The 23,689-nt window shown below is 37.1% G+C and overlaps 1 protein-coding gene across 5 annotated transcripts in view; it reads right to left on the reverse strand.

The window, feature by feature from the left end:
• The window catches only part of RABGAP1 (RAB GTPase activating protein 1), a 173,558-nt gene that overhangs the window by 97,713 nt on the left and 52,156 nt on the right, over nucleotides 1–23,689 (reverse strand). For all 5 annotated transcript variants that reach the window (XM_017874797.1, XM_017874799.1, XM_017874798.1 and 2 more), the window contains 5 exons: nucleotides 17,777–17,887; nucleotides 17,323–17,389; nucleotides 16,240–16,342; nucleotides 14,878–15,047; nucleotides 134–308 (listed from right to left, as the gene is read on the reverse strand). In XM_017874797.1, coding sequence (XP_017730286.1) covers nucleotides 134–308; nucleotides 14,878–15,047; nucleotides 16,240–16,342; nucleotides 17,323–17,389; nucleotides 17,777–17,887 — 626 coding nt within the window. The remainder of the gene's footprint in view (nucleotides 1–133; nucleotides 309–14,877; nucleotides 15,048–16,239; nucleotides 16,343–17,322; nucleotides 17,390–17,776; nucleotides 17,888–23,689) is intronic.

Below are 23,689 nucleotides of genomic sequence, written 5' to 3' on the forward strand. Positions count from 1 at the left end.
AGTAAACTCTCATAAGGAATTCCATTAAATGAATTATAAATGCTGTATCACATTATCAATCCCCTGATACAATTTTAATAGTTTGCAGGGTCCTCCACCCCCAAAAATAAATTAAACTCTCCCTATAGTTTACCTTCCTCTTCATCATCTTCTGGAGGAGAAGGTATCACTGAACTCTGCGATCCAGACTGTGGCAGGCGAACTGAAGGACTGGCTGTAGTTTTCCTCCTCTCTCTTTCTGATTCACTTTCCAAGCATACAACTTCATATAAAGTGTCAGTATTATTCTTTCTCTCCTTTTGCTTTATCTTGAGGAAGAAAAAATATTATTTATTAAGCAGTAAAATTCTTTATGTTTTTAATTAATTGCAGTGTTTTAAATGTTTTTAATTGCAGTGATCTCGGCTCACCGCAATCACCTCTGATTTCATACAGGATGTGAAAATAAATGATTTTTTAAAAAATATCTACATTAAAAGTACTTTTTAAAATAGAAAAGCATATGTTTAGATCTTAAAATCCTTAGGAAAATAGGGCATTTACCAAGCAGTACTCTAGTTCTGCAATTTGTCTTCAAACCATATTGTCAAATATCCAACTACCAATGTTTAGCCAGTTGACACTGTCAACTAAAGAGCTAACAGTTCTGTATCTCCCAAATTAGTTAAGGCATCCTTAAAGGTTTCCTATACAAAACTATATAGAAAAAGTGTTTTAAATTATTCTAAAACATAAACGTTAAGACTAAGAAAATTCTCTTACTTCTAATGTTCCAGTGTTTTAGCCCCACTCCTTTTGCTTGAAACAGTCTAGAGAACTTTTTCTTCAACTGAAAACTACAACTTGGAGTAGAGGTGAGGTCAGGGGGAGATTGAATGGCAGAGAGCACATCAACAGAAACCACAAGAATTTTGAGTACTCCAATTGATTGTATTTTGGTTTTAATCTGAGGCAAACATATAATTTAAACTGACCTAAATTAAAAATTTAAACCAGAAATATAAAACTTTACGCTACAATATGTATTGTAAGTACATTAACATTCCATATAACATGTAAGTACATTAACATTCTTCCTTCCATACAAGGAGGAGAAAAAAGTAGCATGAAATATAGGGAAGAATAAAAAGGGAGAGCTATAGGAAAAGGTACAGAGAAAACTAGAAAGGTGGCTATACAAAATATATATATATATACACATACTAAAGTAAAACACAGAAAGGGAGATGGGGAATAAGATGTTCATTAGCTATAGAAATATCAGCCAGAGCAGATTTTTATCATTGCAATGTTCATTTGGGTTCTTAAAAAAAATTATCCCTATCATGGAAGCAAGGCCAAGATAGTGGCAACATGCTCTTTCAATATCATCCTAAAGCACTGTTTAATACAGAAGTCAGTAAACTTTTCTATAAAGGGCCAAATAGTAAACTTTTACGCTATATGAGTCAGTTGTCTCTATTGCAACTACTCAACTCTGCCATTATAGTGCAAAAGCAGCCACAGACAGTAAGTGAGTGAGTCTGGCTGTGTTCCAATAGAACTTTATTTACAAAAGCAAGTGACAGGCCAGGTGGACCTACAGGCTATAGTTTGCCAACTTTGGTTTAATATGTCCACCCAAGGATTACTTAATTTTCTAGATGAATATGCCATTTTGATTTAGCTACTGACTATTAAGGACTCAGACTCTGAAGTTACATGTTAACGTATAGATTTGTGTCCAGGAGATATGCAAATGATTTCTGTCCAAGAGAAAACATAACCCAAAGGTTACCTACAGGACATTAACCAGTTTTATTTCTAACCTAGTAATCTTATTGTAACATTCTTTTTTTGAAAGGAAGGACCATGTAAATACAAGTTCCTCACTCAGTTTTGCTACCTTTCTGGTTCTCTCATTAATTAATACACTGAATTAGAATATTTGATACACGTTCATTCCAAATTGATAATGATTTTTAACTCTTGAAAATTATACTTTAATAAGAAACAGAATTTAAAATTTTTGTTGTGTTTTATACATTGCTCTTTGAAACATCAGACAATTGGTATCCTAAACAGTTCAAAGATCAGCAATAGCTCTTTTTTGTTTTTTTGTTTTTTGAGATGGAGTCTCTGTCGCCAGGGCTGGAGAGCGGTGGCGCCATCTCGGCTCACTGCAACCTCGGCCTCCTGGATTCAAGGGGATTCTCCTGTCTCAGCCTCCCAAATAGCTGGGATTACAGGCGCCCGCCACTACACCCAGCTAATTTTTTGTATTTTTAGTACAGACGGGGTTTCACCATGTTGGCCAGGCTGGTCTCATGATTCACCCGCCTTGGCCTCCCAAAGTGCAGGGATCACAGCCATGAGCCACCGTGCCCAGTGAGCAATAGCTCTCTATCTTAAAAATAAACAAACCAACATGGTCCACTTAGAAACTCTTCTGCATGTCACAATGACCAAAGGACATGCTGCCTTTTGAAGTCGGATAAATACAGTCAATTACCGGACCAAACTTGTTTTTTTTCTCGTTTGTTTTTCTTTTTTTTTGAGACAGAATCTCGCTCTATCACCCAAGCTGGAGTGCAGTGGTGCGATCTTGGCTTGCTGCAACCTCCGCCTCTCAGGTTCAAGCAATTCTCCTGCCTCAGCCTCCTGAGTACGTGGGACTACAGGTGTGTGCCACCACACCTGGCTAATTTTTTGTATTTTTAGTAGAGACGGGTTTCACCGTGTTAGCTGGAATGGTCTCCCATCTCTTAACCTCATGATCCGCCTGCCTCAGCCTCCCAAAGTGCTGGGATTACAGGTGTGAGCCACCGTACTCGGCTTACTGCACCAAACTTGTAAGTCAAGAACTCTAACAATGAAAAATATTAAACTGTTGAAGCTGGGTAATAGTACATGGGGATTCATTATACTATTTTATAATTTCTGCATACGTTTGAATTTTCTATAGTAAAAAGCTTTTTGAATTATATATGTTAAATACAAAACTTTTAAATATTAAATTATACATATAATTTAAACATACGTTTTAAATTATATATAAAATTTAAATAAGTTTTTAAATTATCTATTTATGAAATATATGTTATAAACATATAAAATAATTAAAAGCACTCATATGAGACCAAAAAAAGGGTAGATTTGAATAAATGGAAAGACATCCCATGTTCCTGGATATGACTCAACATCATAAAGATATCAATTTTCCCCAATAAAAACATCAGTAGTGGCCAGACGTGATGGCTCATCCCTGTAATCCCAATACTTTGGGAGGCTGGGCATTTTGGGAGGCTGAGGTGGGCAGATCACTTGAGCCCAGGTGTTTGAGATCAGCCTGGACAACAAAGGCAAAAGCCCATCTCTTCCAAAATATATATACATACACACACAAAAACTTAGCCAGGTGTGGTGGCACGCACCTATAGTCCCAGGTATTCAGGAGGCGGACACAGGAGGATCACTTGAGCCCGGGAGGCAGAGGCTGCAGTGAGCTGAGTTTGTTCCACTGTACTCCAGCCTGTGTAGTAGAGCAAGACTCAGTCTCGGCGAAAAAAAAAAAAAAGCCAGGCTCAGTCGCTCACACCTGTAATCCCAGCACTTTGGGAGGCCTAGGCAAGTGGATTACTTGAGGCCAGGAGTTTAAACATGGCGAAAGCCCGTCTGTACTAAAAATACAAAAAATTAGCTGGGCCTGGCAGCACATGCCTGTAATCCCAGCTACTCTGGAGGCTGAGACAAGAGAATCGCTTGAACCTGGGAGGAGGAGGTTGCAGTGAGCCAGGATTGTGCCACTGCACTCTACAGCGAGACTCTGTCTCAAAAAAAAAAAAAAAAAAAAAAACCCACAAACAAATGAAAAACACCAGTAGTTTTTTTTCCAGAGCCAGACAAGTTGAACATAAAGTTTATATGAAAAATGAACAAGTAAGAAAATCCAGGAAAACCCACAAAAAGGAGTATTTGAGGAGGGAAGGTGTACCTACCAGATATTAAAACATATTATAAGGTCTACACATTGCCAGGTGTGGTGGCTCACACCTGTAATCCCAGTACTTTAGGAGGCTGAGATGGGTGGATCACCTGAGGTCAGGAGTTCAAGACCAGACTAACCAACATGGTAAAACCCCATTTCTATTAAAAATACAAACAATCAGCCAGGCATGGTGGTGCACCCCTATAATCCCAGCTACTCGGGAGGCTGAGGTGGGGGAATTGCTTGAACCTGGGAGGTGGAGGCTGCAGTGAGCCGAGATCATGCCACTGCACTCCAGTCTGGGTGACAGAGTGAGACCCCATCTCTAAATAAATAAATAAATAAATAAATAAATAAATAAATAAAATAAAGTCTACATAATTATGACTGTGTGATTCTAATGCAAGACTAGTGGAACAGAATATAAATACCAGAAAGAGGTCCAAACACACATGGAAATTTCATATATAAGTGTAGCATTTCAAATCACTGGGTAGAAAAGTTAATAGTTTTTAATGAATGGTGTTGGAACAAGAGAATAGCCATTTGGAAAAAGATTAATTCAAATCCACACTTTATGCTATATACCAGAGTACATCAGAATAAAATACTAATGAATCAGAAATATAAAAGTAGTAAAATGAAACCATATAAGTAATAGGAGAGTAACAGAAGAGTGTATTCTTTTTGTAACTTGGGAATTAGGAAAGCCTTTCTAACTATGATCCCAAATCCAGAAAGGTTTAAAAGAAAATATTGATAAATTCAAGTACATAAAAAGAAACTGCATGACAAACCCAAAAAGAATCACCATGATGTAAGTTAAAAGTGACAAACTGGGAGGAATATCATTATCTCAAAGGGTTAATCTCTTGAATATACAAAGAGGTTCTGAAAATAAAGACAAAAAAGACCAAAATCAAAGAGAAAAGTGAAAAATGAACAAAAGATATGAATAGAAAATTCACAGAAAAGTCACCTTTATACATTAAAAAGGCAGAGGATGAAGTAAAACTACTCTTAGACACCACTGCCTCATTGATCAGATCCTTAAGTTTGACAACACACTTGACAAGTCTGTAGAGAGACAGGTATTCTCATACCCTGTCCATGGTTACACCCTCTATAGAAGGGAATGTGGCAAATAACAATATCATATATACATTCACCTTATGTGTCAGTGATTACACTAATAGGAGTCTATTCTAAGATGCACTTTCATAAAATCAAAATAACACATACATAACATTCCACACTGCAACATTATCTGGAATAGCAAACGACCGCAAGCCAGTCCAAGTGTCCATCAATAGCGGACTGGTTGAAAAGCCCACAGTTCACCCAAGTAAGACAGTACTAAATAGCCATTAAAATGGAAATGAGGAAATCTCTAAGTACTGATGTGGAATGATCCCCAGGATATATTAAGTTTAAAAAGCAATGTATATTTTATTTTAGAAGGAAGTTAAAATATATAGAATTTTATCTTCACAAAATAAAATCGGGATAATAAACCATAAACCATAATAATTGTTATCTATGGGTATGGGGGTAAGGAGATATAAATGGAAGCAGATTTCATTCAAGTATACATTTCTACATAATTATGACATTTATAAGTATTTTACATATTCAAAAAAATAAAAAGAAAAAAAAATCCCAAGCCCCTAAACTGAAATAAATGGAAACAAATGAACCTAATTATATGTCAAATGGTAACAGAAACACAATAAAAAAATTATTCCCAGTGATTTTTAAATAGGAACCATTTTATAATCTTACTGAAACACATTCAAAGGACAAAAAGAAGTTCTATAAAATCTTAAATTTCATCCAATAATTCTATTTTTAACTGCAATACTTTTTTGTTTTGTTTTGTTTTTTTCTTTCTTTCTTTTTGAGATGGAGTTTCACTCTTGTTGCCCAGGCTGGAGTGCAATGGCGCGATCCCGGCTCACTGCAATTTCTGCCTCCCAGGTTCAAGCGATTCTCCTGCCTCTGCCTCCTGAGTAGCTGGGATTACAGATGTGCACCACCACAACCAGCTAATTTTGTATTTTCAATAGAGACGGGGTTTCGCCATGTTGGTCAGGCTGGTCTTGAACTCCTGACCTCAGGTGATCCACCTGCCTCAGCCTCCCAAAGTGCTGCGATTACAGGCATGAGCCATCATGCCTGGCTGACTTTTTTAGATTTTGATGAAGATAAGGCAAATAAATTATTTACTGTTACTGTAAATAAAATATATGCATGTATTTTAAAAAGAAGAAAATCCTGTAATATCAAATTATTATTGAAAACGTGAATGAACTCAACTGATTCAGGCAAGTATCACCAATGGATACTAAAAATATTAGTTAATTAGTTATTGACTGGGCATAGTGGCTCATGCCTATATGTCAGCACTTCGGGAGGTTGAGGTGGGAGTATCATTTCAACTCCAGTTTGAGACCAGCCTGGGCAACATGGTGAAACTCCATCTCTCCAAAAAATTAAAAAATTAGCCAGCCATAGTGGTGCACCTTGATGCCAGCTACTTGGGAGGTTGATGCAGGAGGACCACTTGAGCCCAGGAGGTCAAGGTTGTAGCGAGCCGTGCTTTTGACACTGCACTCCAGGCTGGGCGACAAAGTGAAGGAAAAAAAACAAAAAAGACTTCGTTGAGGAACAGGATATTTGGAAGCTGCCAAAGTGTCACCCCCAAAGATTACTTGCTAAATGTCAAGAAAAACCCTGTTTTACAAAGGAGAGATCCAGTGGTCACCACCTTAATTAAGTGATCACCCTTCCCATCAGAAATACTGGAACAACCTAATATCACACACCTCTCAATTTAGCAATGGAGTAGAAAGCATTTGGTATTTTCATCTGGAGAGGTATAGTTGTGTGCCACACACATACACTCTCAGCAAATTAAAATAAGAGGCCCGGGTATCCAGTTACAGTTATACTAATTATCTGTACAACCTTGGCCATACTGAGTCCTTCAGATATCAGCTTCTTCATTTATAAAACAGTAATTTTATGAAAGATCTTAAGACCCCTAGAGTTTAATTGGCAATAAAAATTACATTATTCTATAGTTCTAAGAATGTTTCATTGGTCTTCTGTTCGCCTTATGTCACTACTGGAAAATCTATTCATTAGATCATTTTCTTGCTCTTTCAGTAAGTAATATAAGAAAATTTAAGTCTAAAAAAGCAATCCTCTTGTCTCTACTAATTTTTAGTTTCTTCTCTAATATGATGCTATCTTAATATAACAATCTCACAGATGGGAAGGCTTCCAGGATAAAAAGGAGTTGCTGAGTCACCAGATAATTTTAGTGAAAGGAAAAAGAATAAATTTTTAAACACATGTCTTAAAACACATTTACATATTGTTTTCCTACACTGGTAGCAAAAAAACAGAAATGCTGTATGTTGTATATTCTTAAAATTTGCTCCGTATCACTGTTTCCTTTTCGGTCTAAGGAGAACTGAAAATGGTTAAAATTTTAAATTACGCTTAATTTCAGTAAATCCTAAAAGTACTCTTAGAGATGAAAGGACAAAAGTAGCATGTTTCTCTGGAGAGTGTCCTGGCTGAGACTTTTAAAAGGCTTAGATACATATTTTGTTCATATAACATTCCATAAAATCTACTGCTAAATATCTTTGGATCTCAGTTTCCTTGTCTATAAAGTGAAAATACTAGTTATCCTCACTGAATCACTGTGAAAACTACATCAGATTTTAAAAAGTGAAGTAGTCAAGACAGTGATGGTCACAGTTGAACCTCAATTACTTTTTAATGCCATGAATGTAAAAGAGGGAATAAATAGTTTATTAAGACAGCGAAAAGTTGTTCAAATTCTTCCCATTCTACCTCTCCTTTCCCACTCNAGAAATACAATAAAAAAATTATTCCCAGTGATTTTAAATAGGAACCATTTTATAATCTTACTGAAACACATTCAAAGGACAAAAGAAGTTCTATAAAATCTTAAATTTCATCCAATAATTCTATTTTAACTGCAATACTTTTTTGTTTTGTTTTGTTTTTTTCTTTCTTTCTTTTGAGATGGAGTTTCACTCTTGTTGCCCAGGCTGGAGTGCAATGGCGCGATCCCGGCTCACTGCAATTTCTGCCTCCCAGGTTCAAGCGATTCTCCTGCCTCTGCCTCCTGAGTAGCTGGGATTACAGATGTGCACCACCACAACCAGCTAATTTTGTATTTTCAATAGAGACGGGGTTTCGCCATGTTGGTCAGGCTGGTCTTGAACTCCTGACCTCAGGTGATCCACCTGCCTCAGCCTCCCAAAGTGCTGCGATTACAGGCATGAGCCATCATGCCTGGCTGACTTTTTTAGATTTTGATGAAGATAAGGCAAATAAATTATTTACTGTTACTGTAAATAAAATATATGCATGTATTTTAAAAGAAGAAAATCCTGTAATATCAAATTATTATTGAAAACGTGAATGAACTCAACTGATTCAGGCAAGTATCACCAATGGATACTAAAATATTAGTTAATTAGTTATTGACTGGGCATAGTGGCTCATGCCTATATGTCAGCACTTCGGGAGGTTGAGGTGGGAGTATCATTTCAACTCCAGTTTGAGACCAGCCTGGGCAACATGGTGAAACTCCATCTCTCCAAAAAATTAAAAAATTAGCCAGCCATAGTGGTGCACCTTGATGCCAGCTACTTGGGAGGTTGATGCAGGAGGACCACTTGAGCCCAGGAGGTCAAGGTTGTAGCGAGCCGTGCTTTTGACACTGCACTCCAGGCTGGGCGACAAAGTGAAGGAAAAAAAACAAAAAAGACTTCGTTGAGGAACAGGATATTTGGAAGCTGCCAAAGTGTCACCCCAAAGATTACTTGCTAAATGTCAAGAAAACCCTGTTTTACAAAGGAGAGATCCAGTGGTCACCACCTTAATTAAGTGATCACCCTTCCCATCAGAAATACTGGAACAACCTAATATCACACACCTCTCAATTTAGCAATGGAGTAGAAAGCATTTGGTATTTTCATCTGGAGAGGTATAGTTGTGTGCCACACACATACACTCTCAGCAAATTAAAATAAGAGGCCCGGGTATCCAGTTACAGTTATACTAATTATCTGTACAACCTTGGCCATACTGAGTCCTTCAGATATCAGCTTCTTCATTTATAAAACAGTAATTTTATGAAAGATCTTAAGACCCCTAGAGTTTAATTGGCAATAAAATTACATTATTCTATAGTTCTAAGAATGTTTCATTGGTCTTCTGTTCGCCTTATGTCACTACTGGAAAATCTATTCATTAGATCATTTTCTTGCTCTTTCAGTAAGTAATATAAGAAAATTTAAGTCTAAAAAAGCAATCCTCTTGTCTCTACTAATTTTAGTTTCTTCTCTAATATGATGCTATCTTAATATAACAATCTCACAGATGGGAAGGCTTCCAGGATAAAAGGAGTTGCTGAGTCACCAGATAATTTTAGTGAAAGGAAAAGAATAAATTTTAAACACATGTCTTAAAACACATTTACATATTGTTTTCCTACACTGGTAGCAAAAAAACAGAAATGCTGTATGTTGTATATTCTTAAAATTTGCTCCGTATCACTGTTTCCTTTTCGGTCTAAGGAGAACTGAAAATGGTTAAAATTTTAAATTACGCTTAATTTCAGTAAATCCTAAAAGTACTCTTAGAGATGAAAGGACAAAAGTAGCATGTTTCTCTGGAGAGTGTCCTGGCTGAGACTTTTAAAAGGCTTAGATACATATTTTGTTCATATAACATTCCATAAAATCTACTGCTAAATATCTTTGGATCTCAGTTTCCTTGTCTATAAAGTGAAAATACTAGTTATCCTCACTGAATCACTGTGAAAACTACATCAGATTTTAAAAGTGAAGTAGTCAAGACAGTGATGGTCACAGTTGAACCTCAATTACTTTTAATGCCATGAATGTAAAAGAGGGAATAAATAGTTTATTAAGACAGCGAAAAGTTGTTCAAATTCTTCCCATTCTACCTCTCCTTTCCCACTCCCTAGCACTCCCCTAAACCCCACACAAACACAAAGACTTATCCCAATAAGGAGAAAATAAAAGATCATCATCAGGAATTTCCTGCTCTTCCCCCAGCTTCCACATACACACTTCTGCTTTTTGCAAAGAAAATAGTGAAAATACGGCTTAAGTTTAGTTTATAGCCTTAACAAAGAGTCCAGAGCAGTCTCTTAGGCTGCATCTCAGGTATGTTTTTGGCTAGTTTACCCTGTCAAGTCATTTTTTAGCCTAACTAAAAAAAAAATTAAGAAGTTATTAATAGAAGTTATATTATTATTTGAATAACATCATGCAGCTCTGATTATGGTTGCTAAAAATAAAAAATAAATTTTAAAAAATAAAACTAAATAAATTTGTTTCCATAGAAAGATATATTCTTCTACACTCAACCACAAAACCTTGTAAACCCATGCAGCCTTTGATTCCAAGGTTGTATAGCATTAGTTGTCAAAGGAAATGCAAGATCAGGGGAATCTTATTTATGTTCACTAAAATGAGATTAAAGAGTAAGAACGCTAATTAAACAGAAGCTATTTTTTTTTTTTTTTTTTTTTGAGACGGAGTCTTGCTCTGTCGCCCAAGGTGGAGTGCAGGGGATCTCAGCTCACTGCAAGCTCCACCTCCTAGGTTTACGCCATTCTCCTGCCTCAGCCTCCCGAGTAGCTGGGACTACAGGCGCCCGCCCCTCGCCTGGCTCGTTTTTTTTTTTTTTGTATTTTTTAGTAGAGACGGGGTTTCACCACGTTAGCCAGGATGGTCTCGATCTCCTGATCTCGTGATCCGCCCGCCTCAGCCGCCCAAAGTGCTGGGATTACAGGCTTGAGCCACCGCGCCCGGCCTAACAGAGCTATTTTTACATAAAACTTTTTACTAAAAAGTATTATACGACTATTCTCAGTAAGTAAAAAAATATATACATATACACATATATATATAATAAAAAATACGTATACAACTAATTTGTATTTACCATCTAGAAACTTTTTTTTTTTTTTTTGATGGAGTTTTGCTCGTTGCCCAGGCTGGATGGAGTGCGATGGCATGATCTCGGCTCACTGCAACCTCTACCTCTTGGGTTCAAGCAATTCTCCTGCCTCAGCCTCCCAAGTAGCTGGGATTACAGGCGTGCGCCACCAGGCCTGGCTAATTTTGTATTTTTGGTAGAGACGGGATTTCTCCATGTTGGTCAGGCTGGTCTCGAACTCCCAACCTCAGGCGATCCGCCCAAAGGGATCCTTTGGGATCCTTGGCCTCCCGAAGGCTGGGATTCCAGACCATTTAGAAACTTTTAAAGATCATTCTCTCTTAATCTCTAAATTTTCAAAGTTATATTTGTAAACTGGTTTAATTTCTGATGCATTCTTTTCCCGGGGCTCGCCCTCCATCTAAATCATCAATGCTGTTCTGATTTCAAGACTTAGCGCTTTTTTATTAATTTGGTATCCCACAGAGGTTGTATAATTCTTCTCAATAATAACACCAAACGTATAGGGAAAACTTGCTATGTATTGGGAACTATTCTAAGCATGTTGTACAGTTTTTCACTTAATGCCACAATAACATTATGAGAAGATTCTTCTATGCTGACAATTTACAATTTAGTAAACTGAGACTCAGAGAGTTGAGGGAACTTGCTCAAAGTTAACAAGCTAGCAGAAAAATCCATGTGCTCTGACTTCAAATTCAAGTTCTAGATGATGATCCCGTGCTAATAATCCTCCACTCCTGCTACAATGAAGAGCTGGAAGAACAGTGCTGGAACTCAGGCTTACTTTCTGTCTCTTAGGACAACACTGGAAAGAAGTGTCTATGCCTGCTCTGCTTATTTCCTTTTTCTAAATATACCCAATAGGGCTAACTTGGGTACACTAGAGTCGAAATTCTTGCTATCAAAATAAAAAAATGTAATATGGAAAAGTATATTCAAGTGAGTCCCACATACAACATTTTCATTTTATATTATAGAAAACAGAAGTTGCATGTAAATAAAATCAATTCAACATATATTGAGAATTACTACGTTCCAGGTACTTGGCATAAATCAGTAAGACAGATTAAGAATCTCTCCTTAGTGGAGGACTCTAATACGCAAAGCAGATAATAAACAATATAAAAGTATGTTACATGGCATATCAGTATGTAAAAGTTCTGGCTAAAAAAATAAAAACTAGGGCCAGGCACGGTGGCTCCCACCTGTAATCCCATCACTTTGGGAGGCCGAGGCAGGCGGATCACGAGGTCAGGAGTTCGAGACCAGCCTGGACAACATAGTGAAACCCCATCTCTACTAAATAAAAAATAAGGTCAGGTGCGGTGGCTCAAGCCTGTAATCCCAGCACTTCGGCTTTTACTGAGCAAAACTTTGGCTTTTATTGAGTGAAACAAGGCTGGAGGGTTTGATGCAGTAAAGTGGTAAGATCTGACCTTAAGCTACTATTATGTTGAAAAGAAATCATGAGGGGACAAAGATAGAAACAGTGTGATGGGTAAAGAGGCTACTGCTAGGCCAGGTGTGGTGGCTCATGCATTGTAATCCCAGCACCTTGGGAGGCTGAGGTAGGCAGACTTCTTGAGCCCAGGAGGTCAAGACCAGGCTGGGCAACATGGCAAAACCCCATCAATATTTTAAAAAAGAAAAAAAAAAGGCTATTGTTATAAATGATGACTCAGATGAGGATTACCGTACTCTAGCTGGTGAGAAGTGATTAGATGGAGATGAGATAAGAATCTTTTTGGACATGTTAAGTTTAAGATGTCCTGAAAACTAAGAGAAAGAGGAGCTTTAACGAAAAGAAAGTAACCATCTATAGCAAATGCTACAGACAGGTCACGATGAGGACTCAGATTAGCAGTTTAAATCAGTGGTGACCTTGATATCTTCCAAGGAGTTTTGCTACAAAGGAAAGTAAAAAATGGAAGCAGTAGGTGGTAGAATAACTGGGGGCCAGGCTGGGCGCGGTGGCTCAAGCCTGTAATCCCAGCACTTTGGGAGGCTGAGACGGGCGGATCACGAGGTCAGGAGATCGAGACCATCCACACGGTGAAACCCCGTCTCTACTAAAAAATACAAAAAATTAGCCGGGCGAGGTGGCAGGCGCCTGTAGTCCCAGCTACTCGGGAGGCTGAGGCAGGAGAATGGTGTAAACCCGGGAGGCGGAACTTGCAGTGAGCTGAGATCTGGCCACTGCACTCCAGCCTGGGCGAAAGAGCGAGACTCCGTCTCAAAAAAACAAAACAAAACAAAACAAAACAAAAAAAGAATAACTGGGGGCCAAAAAAGAATAAAAGAATGGAACAGTGATTTTAGCTGCTACCCACCCACAGGAAAGACAAAAGTATGAAGTTTAACTTTGATCAAGTTAACTGCACGATTTAAAAAAAAATCAAGACTCTTCAGAAGAAAGTAACAGAATACAGTCTCTACAATGTATCACTTAAGATGTTTAACATGTAATCCAAAATTACAAAGAAACAAAAATGTGCATCATCATACATGAAAATTAGCAGGCAAAATTCTAAAGTGGCTGCACTGTTAATTATGCTTAAGGATTTAAAAGAAAATCTGCTCAGTATAAAAGAACAAATAGGAAATCAAGAGAAAACAGAGATAAACAAAAGAACCACATAGACATTTTAAAAACAAAAAATACAGAAAATGTTTTAAAAATTCATTGAATGACTAACAGATTAGAAGTTGATAAAAATCAGCGACCTTTAAGACATATTAATAGAAAGTATCCCATCTGAAGAAAACAAAGAAAAAAGACTGGGAAAAAATAGAGCCTCAGAGATATCAAAAGCTCTAAATATAGATAATTACAATCCCAGAATCAAAGAGAAGAGAGATGGGCAGAAAAAAAAGTTTAAGAAATAATGGGCCAGATTTCCCCCAAATCTAGTTAATAAAAAAAAAAAAAAAAAAATTAAAAAAGCATAAATTTAAAAATGCAAGAACCCCAACAAATCCCAAGCAGGATAAACCGAAAGAAAACTATACCTAATCATGTCACAGTTAAACATCTGAAAACCAAAGATAAATAATCTTAAAAACAGCAAGAAGAAAATGACACATTATACCTAGAGGAACAGTAACATAAATGAACGCTGACTTCTCATCAAAAACAATGGAAGGGCTGGCTGCACAAGGTGGCTCACATCTATAATCCCAGGTCTTTGGAAGGTTGAGGTGGGCAGATCACCTGAGGTGAGGAGTTTGAGACCAACCTGGCCAACATGGTGAAACCCTATCTCTACTAAAAACACACACACAAAAAAATTAGTCCGGCATGCTGGCACCCACTTGTAGTCCCAGCTACTCTGGAGGTTGAGGCAGGAAAATCACTTGAACCCAGGAGGCAGAGGTTGCAGTGAGCCAAGATTGCGGCACTGCACTCCAGCCTGGGTGGTAACAGAGCAAGACTTTTGTCTCAAAAACAAACAAACAAACAAACAACAACAATAAAAATGAAAGCCGGAAGAATAGGAATGACATCTTTAAAGAAAAAAAAAGTCAATCAGAATCCTATCCAGTGAGAATATCCTACTGGGATGAAAGCCAAAAAAAGACATTTTCACCTAGAGAAGTTTAAGAGAATACATCTTCAGCAGATCTACACTAAAAGAAATGCTGTTCTTCGGGTTGAAAGAAAATGAGACCAAATGGAAATGTGGATCTTTGGGAAGAAACGAAGAGCAATGAAAATAACAAACAGGTGGGAAAATATGAAAAATATAATTTTTCCTCTTAATATATTTAAAATACACGACTGTTTAAAGATCTGAGAGCTTAGAAATCAGTCTCAGAAGTGATTTCTCCCTTCTTATTCCCCCTTCTATATTAATAGAAAAGTACAGTACCTGTTTTAGTTTCAAAAAGAAATTTTCAGTAGTACTACGCTTGCTGAAGGGCCAGAATAATCTTTCATTAGGTGAGCAAACGCGGACTTTTGTCTCCAGGAGAAATCGAACAGGCTCCTGTACTTCTGTTATTACCAAATCTACAGCTGTGGTCATAAACAGGACTTTATCTAAACAAAGAAAGAGAGAGGCTGAAGAGGTAAATCAGAAACACAAATGTATGTGCTCATAAGATTCCATAAAAGCTGTTTCATTATAAACTTTCAAGATACCTTAAGTATCCACTAAACATGTAAAATAATTAGACAAATAACTGGTTTCAAAAAAAATTTCCACACTGAGAATTATTTTAAAGTAACTGACAGTAGTATATACCGTAAAACTTTTAAAACTGTACTGTCATCGGGAGACCAAGGCAGGCAGATCACCAGAGCCCATGAGACCAGCTTGGCCAACACGGTGAAACATTGTCTCTACTAAAAATACAAAAATTAGCCAGATGTGGTGGCACATGCCTGCAGTCCCAGCTACTTGGGAGGCTGAGGTAGGAAAATCACTTAAACCTGGAAAGTAGAGGCCACAGTGAGTCAAGACTGCGCCACAGCATTCCAGCCTGGGTGACAGAGTGAGACTCTGTCTCAAAAAAACAAAAACAAACAAACAAAACCCCTCTGTACTGTCAGTATTTTCTGCACAAGTGGCATATGACTTCTTTATGGCACCCTCATCAACACTGAGACTTGTCAAGTTTTAAACTTGGTTAACAATGGTATTTGAATGGTCTGCTTATATCCTTTAACTATTTATTCATAGTGCTATTAATAACAAAAAATTGAAGGGGGGAAAATGCTCAATAAGAGGCATTTATTAAGCAAATTACATTTTCAGAATGGGATAATATGCAGCTATTAAATGTCATTCAAAGAGCATATGAAGTATCTTCCAGATACTTTATGCATAGAGTATTTGAAAAGCTACACAAGAAACTGCTAACAGTGATTCCTTTGGGACGGAGCCGTGGGGACTGTGGTAGACTCATTTTCCCTATTGAAATTTTTAACCATTTACTGTATGGATTACCTCTGTACAAAAATAAAACCTAGAAGTCTGTAAGTAAATAAGCGTATAAATAGAAAGAAAAAAAAGAAAGAAGGGAAGGAAAAAATGAAAAAACGGATGGAAAAGTGGGAAAAAGTGATACTTTGCTTATAAATCAAATTTAATAATAAACTGAAGAACTATTCAAATTCTTTGGTTTCACCAGAATTAGGTAAACACTGGATATTGGTTAAAGTGGTCCTTAGTTTTGCGTATCTTCTTGAGACTAAAATTTCTGTTCATGATGTCAACAAATAGTATCACCTTTAGGAGTTTCTTCATTTACAACTTGAAAATGTGGGGATTTTGGATTCCAGCTCCCAGTAATAACATAGGACTTTCCATCTGAACTTTTGCCCATAGATTCCTAGAAAAAAAGAGTAAAGATAAACCTGAATGCCGAAGTGAGTGAACAACAGTTAACCCCATCTTGCTGCCTTTAAAACCAGAAGCTGCAAAAATATAAGAATATGGAAGAGGATCAGATAAGTGTATGTGAATGATTACATTTATGGTAAAAAATGTGGCAATTATTTATGCAACTGTCCTGAAGTTGTATGTAAATGCTTATGAAACATATCAAATTGTATACATGTTAAGAAAATCCACAACCTAAATCTGATGCTGGATTCTTCTTTCAAGTGAATTATCACCATATAATTTTTAGTTCTGAAAATAAAGATTTTCAGATAATGGGAATAATACTAATAACTCCTACTATTATTGGTAAGGATACATGACAGTCTATAAATAATTCTTCAATAAATTTTCTCTTTTGATTATCACATCAACCGTACTCAAATATTTAAACAAGAATTTTATCATAGGCGGGGCGCGGTGGCTCAAGCCTGTAATCCCAGCACTTTGGGAGACCGAGACGGGTGGATCACGAGGTCAGGAGATCGAGACCATCCTGGCTAACACGGTGAAACCCTGTCTCTACTAAAAAATACAAAAAACTCTAGCCGGGCGAGGTGGCGGGCGCCTGTAGTCCCAGCTACTCGGGAGGCTGAGGCAGGAGAATGGTATAAACCCGGGTGGCGGAGCTTGCAGTGAGCTGAGATCTGGCTACTGCACTCCAGCCTGGGCGACACAGCGAGACTCTGTTTCAAAAAAAAAAAAAAAAATCACCACACAGTTAACAGACCAAGGCTTATCCAAAGTCAGACCTGTAAATAGCTAGTCAGGAAAAAGGAAGTTATCTTATCTTTGTATATTGTTTTATAGCTTACAAGATCACCTTCATAAACGTGTTTTAGTGTTTTAACATTAGATTCAGACGAGAAAAAATGAAACAACCTTTACTGAGGAAATAGTATGTAACTTTCTAGTAAAATAAATTCTTACCAAATCTAATAAGTGCATGTCACTATTTCGTACATCTTTTCCTGGACTAAGGAGAAGACCAAAACACCTGTAAAAAAAGAACTGACATAAATTTAAGAAAAAAGATAACACAAAAGAACGTTTAAATTAGGCCACTTTTAAAACAAATTCTTGCTGATAGAAAAGAGGACACATTAGAATTATCAATACATTTGTGTTGCTAAAATAATAATCCTTGCTTCAAGATAAGCTAATTCTGTTTGCCTTTTATTACCACATACTTGAAGAGAGCATATTAGCTGATGATTTCCAGTAGCGATTTCAAAGTAATGAAGCACTGATTTCAGTAAACAAAATAATATCCTAGGGAACAAAATACTTTGAAAATACATTTTTTAATACAGTGTAAAACTACGCCATTAGATTGATAAAAATCAAAATTTACATTTAAGCTAAACTTACTAAAAATGCTTACCTTTCAATGGCAAGTTCTTTATTAGTTGTTTGCTGCACATAGATGACAATCTTCTTATCAATTCCTTGGCGTAGTTTAAAGCATTGTCTGTCCTTATCTTTGGGAACTGCACTGTAGACCAACATGTTTCATTAATTTTGCAAAGCATTTTCTTGTCACATACTAGAACCATTTTTTAAAACAAACACCTCAAATCTCTGATTCCTTTCTGTGCCTGGTTTGCAAATAATAACAAAAAAGAAAAAAATCATTGTATACCTCTTGATGTGAAAATATCATTTGAGGCTGGGCATGATGGCTTACACCTGTAATCCCAAAACTTTAGGAGGCTGAGGTGAGTGGATCACTTGAGGTCAGGAGTTTGAGACCAGCCTGAGCAACATGGTGAAACCCCATCTCTACTAAAAATATAAAAATAAGCTGAGTGTGGTGGCACAGGCCTATTGTCCCAGCTATTCAGGAGGCTGAGGCAGGAGAATCACTTGAACCAGGGAGGCAGAGGTTGCACTGAGCCGAAATTACGTCACTGCACTCCAGCATGGGTGACAGAGTGAGACTACATCTCAAAAAAAAAAAAAAAAAAAAAAAAAAAAAGAAAATACCATTTTGACTATTTGTAGGTAAACCACTAAAGCATTTATCAAAGCTACGAAAAATCACCTCTAGTCCCGACTAAAACATCACATCCCCATTTTCTCTCTTTTGGTTGCTGTACCAAGCATCAACTTGCACCCTGGCATCTGACATACAGAACTCAAAAAAAGTTAAGTATTTTTTTCCTTTACCTATGTTATCACGGTTTTACAGATACAATCTATTATCCCCTTCCCTTTGCTTAAACATATCATTCCGAAGAAAAAGATTACTAATCATAGATCTTCTTGAGGCTTCCAAAACAAAGTTATCTTTAAAAAGTAATAGAAAATGAGGAAGATATGGCCAAATAATAAGCTGTTGCCCAACACTTCCCTTAAGCAGTTATCTTTATTATAAACCAGTAGAATAATTATAAAATACTAGCTAGTGATAAAGTTAATAAACATCAGCTTAATTAAAAGATAAAATATTCTTTTCTTTTTTTGAGACAGGATCTTGATCTGTTGCCCAGGCTTCAGTACACTGGCACAATCTCACAGTTCAAGTTCACTACAGCCTCAAACTCCTGGGCTCAAGCTATCTTCCTGCCTCAACCTCCAGGATACCGAGGATTACAGTTACACGCCGCCATGCCTGGTTAATTTTTTAATTTTTTGTAGAGATGGGTCTTGCTATGTTGCCCAGACTGGTCTCAAACTCACGGGCTCAAGCAAACCTCCCACCTTGGCCTCCCCAAGTGCTGTGATTACAGATGCGAACCATAGCAAAGTTCTTAAAATGACAGTTTAACAAAATAATCCCCTATTCTCCCACATACCACTTTCTCTAGCTCATTGTTCTCAAAGGTAAGTATCTGTGGCCATCAGTCAATATGCAAAAAATCTAAATTGTATCTTATTTCTGTACAACTTTAAGATAATGGCAATAGAACCATTAGTAGCTACTGTAAATGGCTAGATGAAAGCTCTGAATACCTACTCAAAATTAAAGGTAGCCCTAAAGAAATACTAATTTGAAGCCCTTCTGCACTTTATTACTATTTATATTAATTCAAGAACATTTTTGAATACTTCCATTAGAAAATCAAAGAACCTTAGCAAAGAAGTCTAAAATGACAAAATGTTCAAAGAAAATCTTTGCATACCAAACTGTTAAATATTTGTGACAGAGTTTTCACCTATAAGGAAATGGAAGGGTCTCGATTTTCAACTGCTAATAGATACACTGGTCTCTATGTTCTCTGGATGCTCGAGTAAATATAATCTCATTGTTTAGCAGTTTAAAACAACAACAGATAGAAAGTTGTCTTTGCTGTCCTCAATCTACAGGGCTGCAGTAACATGAAGCAGAATGGAGAGTGTAATCAGCGAGTGTTCACCTCACTGAATGTCAGGGTCCTAGATTATATTTCTGGTCTAATAACTACATCATTGAATGTATCCAAGCTGGGAATTTAGTATTTAATTTCTATTGTATAAAATAAGAAACTGAAGTCCAGGCTTAACTTCCCTGGGTTTACCCATAAATAAGCACAATACAAACTACCCAATTTATCTCAGGAGGATGGTAAGTGGATTAAGTAAAACAAAAAAAGAAGTGTTTTGAATGGTGCATTGAATGAAAATGCTCAATTTAGGTCAGGCACGGTGGCTCACGCTTGGAATCCCAGCACTTTGGGAGGCTGAGGTGGGCGGATCATTTGAGGTCAGGAGTTCGAGACCAGCCTGGCCAACATAGTAAAACTCTGTCTCTACTAAAAACACAAAAACTAGCCGGGCATCGCAGCACATGTCTGCAATCCCAGCTACCTGGGATGCTGAGGCAGGAGAATCACTTGAACCTGGGAGGCAGAGGTTGCAGTGAGCCGAGACTGCGCCACTGCACTCCAGCGTGGGTGAGAGAGAGAGACTCCGTCTCAGAAAGAAAAAAAAGTGTGAGACCCTATCTCAACAAACAAACAAATGCTCAGTTTTCCCACGTGCAAAATGGAGAAGCAGGTTTCTAATTATAATTAAATTTAAAAATTGGCCAGGCGCGGTGGCTCATGCCTGTAATCCCAGCAATTTGGGAGGCTGAGGCGGGTGGATCACCTGAGGTTAGGAGTTCAAGACCAGCCTGGCCAACATGGTGAAACCTTGTCTGTACTAAAAGTACAAAAAGTAGCTAGGCATGGCAGCAGGTACCTATAATCCCAGGTACTTGGGAGGTTGAAGCAGGAGAATCGCTTGAACCCGGGAGGAGGTTGCAGTGAGCCAAGATCGTGCCAATGCACTCCAGTCTGAGCAACAAGAGCAAAACTCTGTCTCAAAAAATAATAATAATAATAATTTAAAAATTATACTTTTTCAGACACGAGAAGAGCATTATTCTTATCACACTTTGTCTCTATTTATGTTAAAGTAAAACCATAGTAAATCTTGTGTTGTGTTATACACAAATATGAGTTGGACAGGGGATAAGTAATATCCATAAACCAACATGTTTTACTACTCTATTCAACATTTAATTTCTACTTTTAAAATTTGCTATTAATATTATACACAATATGTTGGAGAACATTCATGTTAATAATTCTTTGAAAACCTCAATGATTTCTGCAGATAAATTCCCATACATATCACAGAATGACTAGATAAGAGGAACTGCATTTGACAAGTTTAAATCTGACAAAGCAAGGTATATTTTGCTATGATTTCATACATCTAAAGTACTGTTGTGTTAACCTAATACATTTAGGTATAATAATTATTTCGGTATAATTATTATTTAGGTATAATATTTACGTAAAAATATTTAGGTATAATAGTAAGTAAATAATAGGTTTTATATAATTATATAATAGGCATAATAATTATACAACTACTACATAATTTATATGTATAATATATAATTATTATACCTAAACATATTTAACCTAATATATTTAGGTACTTTGATCATTACACTGAAATAATATATTTAAGTTCCAACCCAGCCAATATGGTGAAACCCCGTCTCTACTAAAAAGTACAAAAATTAGTCGGGTGTGGTGGGAGGTGCCTGTAATCCCAATTACTTGGGAGGCTGAGGCAGGAGAATTGCTTGAACCCGCGAGGCGGAGGTTGCAGTGAGCCAAGATTGCACCACTGCCCTCCAGCCTGGGCGACAGAGCGAAACTCTGTCTCAAAAAAAAAAAATGAAATTTAAGTTAACACAACAGTATTAATTATAAACCAGAAATTCAGTAAAGCCATGTAGCAAAAGGAAAACAAAGTCCTAACAAACATGAAAAGCAAATTTGACCATCCAGGGATTTTCTGTAATAGCACTTTGTCAGTATGAGGGTAAACAGAACAGAGATGTTTATGATCATTCTACCTTGAATATGCCTGATTTCAGAAGGAAGAGAAGTTATACTGATACTTCTGAGGGATCTTAATCTTTCCTATTTAATAATTAGAATTTACAGACCAAAATTACATAAATATTTTCAATAAAGAAAAAAAGGCCAGGTGTGGTGAAACATGCCTATAATCCCAGCACTTTGGGAGGCCAAGGTAAAAGGATCACTTGAGGCTGGGAGTTTGAGACCAGCCTGGCCAACACAGCGAAACCCTGTCTCTACTAAAAGTACAAAATTAGCCGGGCATGGTGGCAGGCGCGTGTGATCCCAGCTACTCAGGAGGCTGAGGCACGAGAATTGCTTGAACCCGGGAGACGGAGGTTGCAGTGAACCGTGATCGTGCCACTGCATTCCAGTCTTGGTGACAGAGAGATGCTGTCTCAAAAAAAAAAAAAGAAAAAATATTTAGTTTAAAGGTTGCTTAACAAGGTAAAAAACTACTTAAAATTATACAGATTATAATTTCCACTTTGCAGAGCACGAAGGTACACTGCAGGAAGGACTATCTCACAGCACTGCTTTGAGAATAGAAATGACCAGGAATGGTGGCTCATGCCTGTAAGCCCAACACTTGGACAAGCCGAGACTATCACTTGAGCCCAGGAGTTCAAGACCAACCTGGGCAACGTGGCAAGACCCCATCTCTAGAAAAATTTTTTAAAAAAGTAGCCAGACATAGTAGTGTGCATCCATGGTCCCTGCTGCTGAGGAGGGTGAGGTGGGAGGACTGCTTGAGACCAGAAGGTTGAGGCTGCAGTGAGTCATGTTTGTACCACTGCACTCCAGCCTGAGCAACAGCATGAGGCGTACCTCAAAAAAAAAAAAAAAAAGAGAGAGAGAGAGAATAGAAATGTATATAATTAGAAAGCACAGAGCACAATGCCTCATACTTTACTCCTCAGTTTAAGCTGAACTGTACACTAAATTGGCCACCAGATGGCATGACAATTCCAAAGTCTGAAGAGAGACTAAGAATTATCAGTTTTTGTAATAAATAGTCTAATAAACCAATCACTGTGCTTAATTTAAAAGCAAAATATTAGAAATATTCATAATTTTATATAACTTCATTTTACCAATTTAATGAAGTAGTCATGGAGGAAACAGACATGCAATTATTGATTATAATACAATCATTTTGTGACATGGGCTATAATTTTTAAAAAATCAAGTCATCTTGCAACCATAAAATTTTAAAGTCAGAGAGGGTTTTAGAGTCTAGCCACCTCATTTAACAAATGAGGAAATTACTGACAGATGTAAAGAAACTTGGAAATGGGGACATTGTTAATAGTAACAACAATTAAACTAAAGCTAAGTTTTGACTTCTATTCCACGGTTTTTTCCACCACTCAAAGAATTATCATTACATTTAAAAATTAAAATCAGTGCTTCTAACCCTACAGAAGATTAGACTTCAGACACAGACCTTACTTCTCCCCTTCCAATGTATGCAGATAACTTTACTGGGAAAACCTGACTTGAAAATGCTTAAGATTTTTCGATTACTAATACAAGTAAATCAACCAACTAAAACAAGCAAATACAATCAGCAAAACAAATACAGCTACAAATCCAGCTGACTAAGCTTTGGCCATATACATACATATATACACACACGTATATACATATATACACACACACACATATACACACGTGTGTATGTATATATGTATATATGTGCATATACACATGTGTATATATACGTGTATTTATATATACACATATACATATATATATATATTTATTATTATTATTTTTTTAGACGGAGTTTCGTTCTTGTTGCCCAGGCTGGAGTGCAATGGCAGGATCTCTGCTCACTACAACCACCTCCGCCTCCCGGGTTCAAGCGATTCTCCTGCCTCAGCCTCCTGAGTAGCTGAGATTACAGGCACCTTTCACCATGCCCGGCTAATTTTGTATTTTTAGTAGAG

The sequence above is a fragment of the Rhinopithecus bieti genome, unplaced genomic scaffold (genome assembly GCF_001698545.2).
Source record: "Rhinopithecus bieti isolate Rb0 unplaced genomic scaffold, ASM169854v2 scaffold_7967, whole genome shotgun sequence".
Classification (NCBI taxonomy): domain Eukaryota; kingdom Metazoa; phylum Chordata; class Mammalia; order Primates; family Cercopithecidae; genus Rhinopithecus; species Rhinopithecus bieti.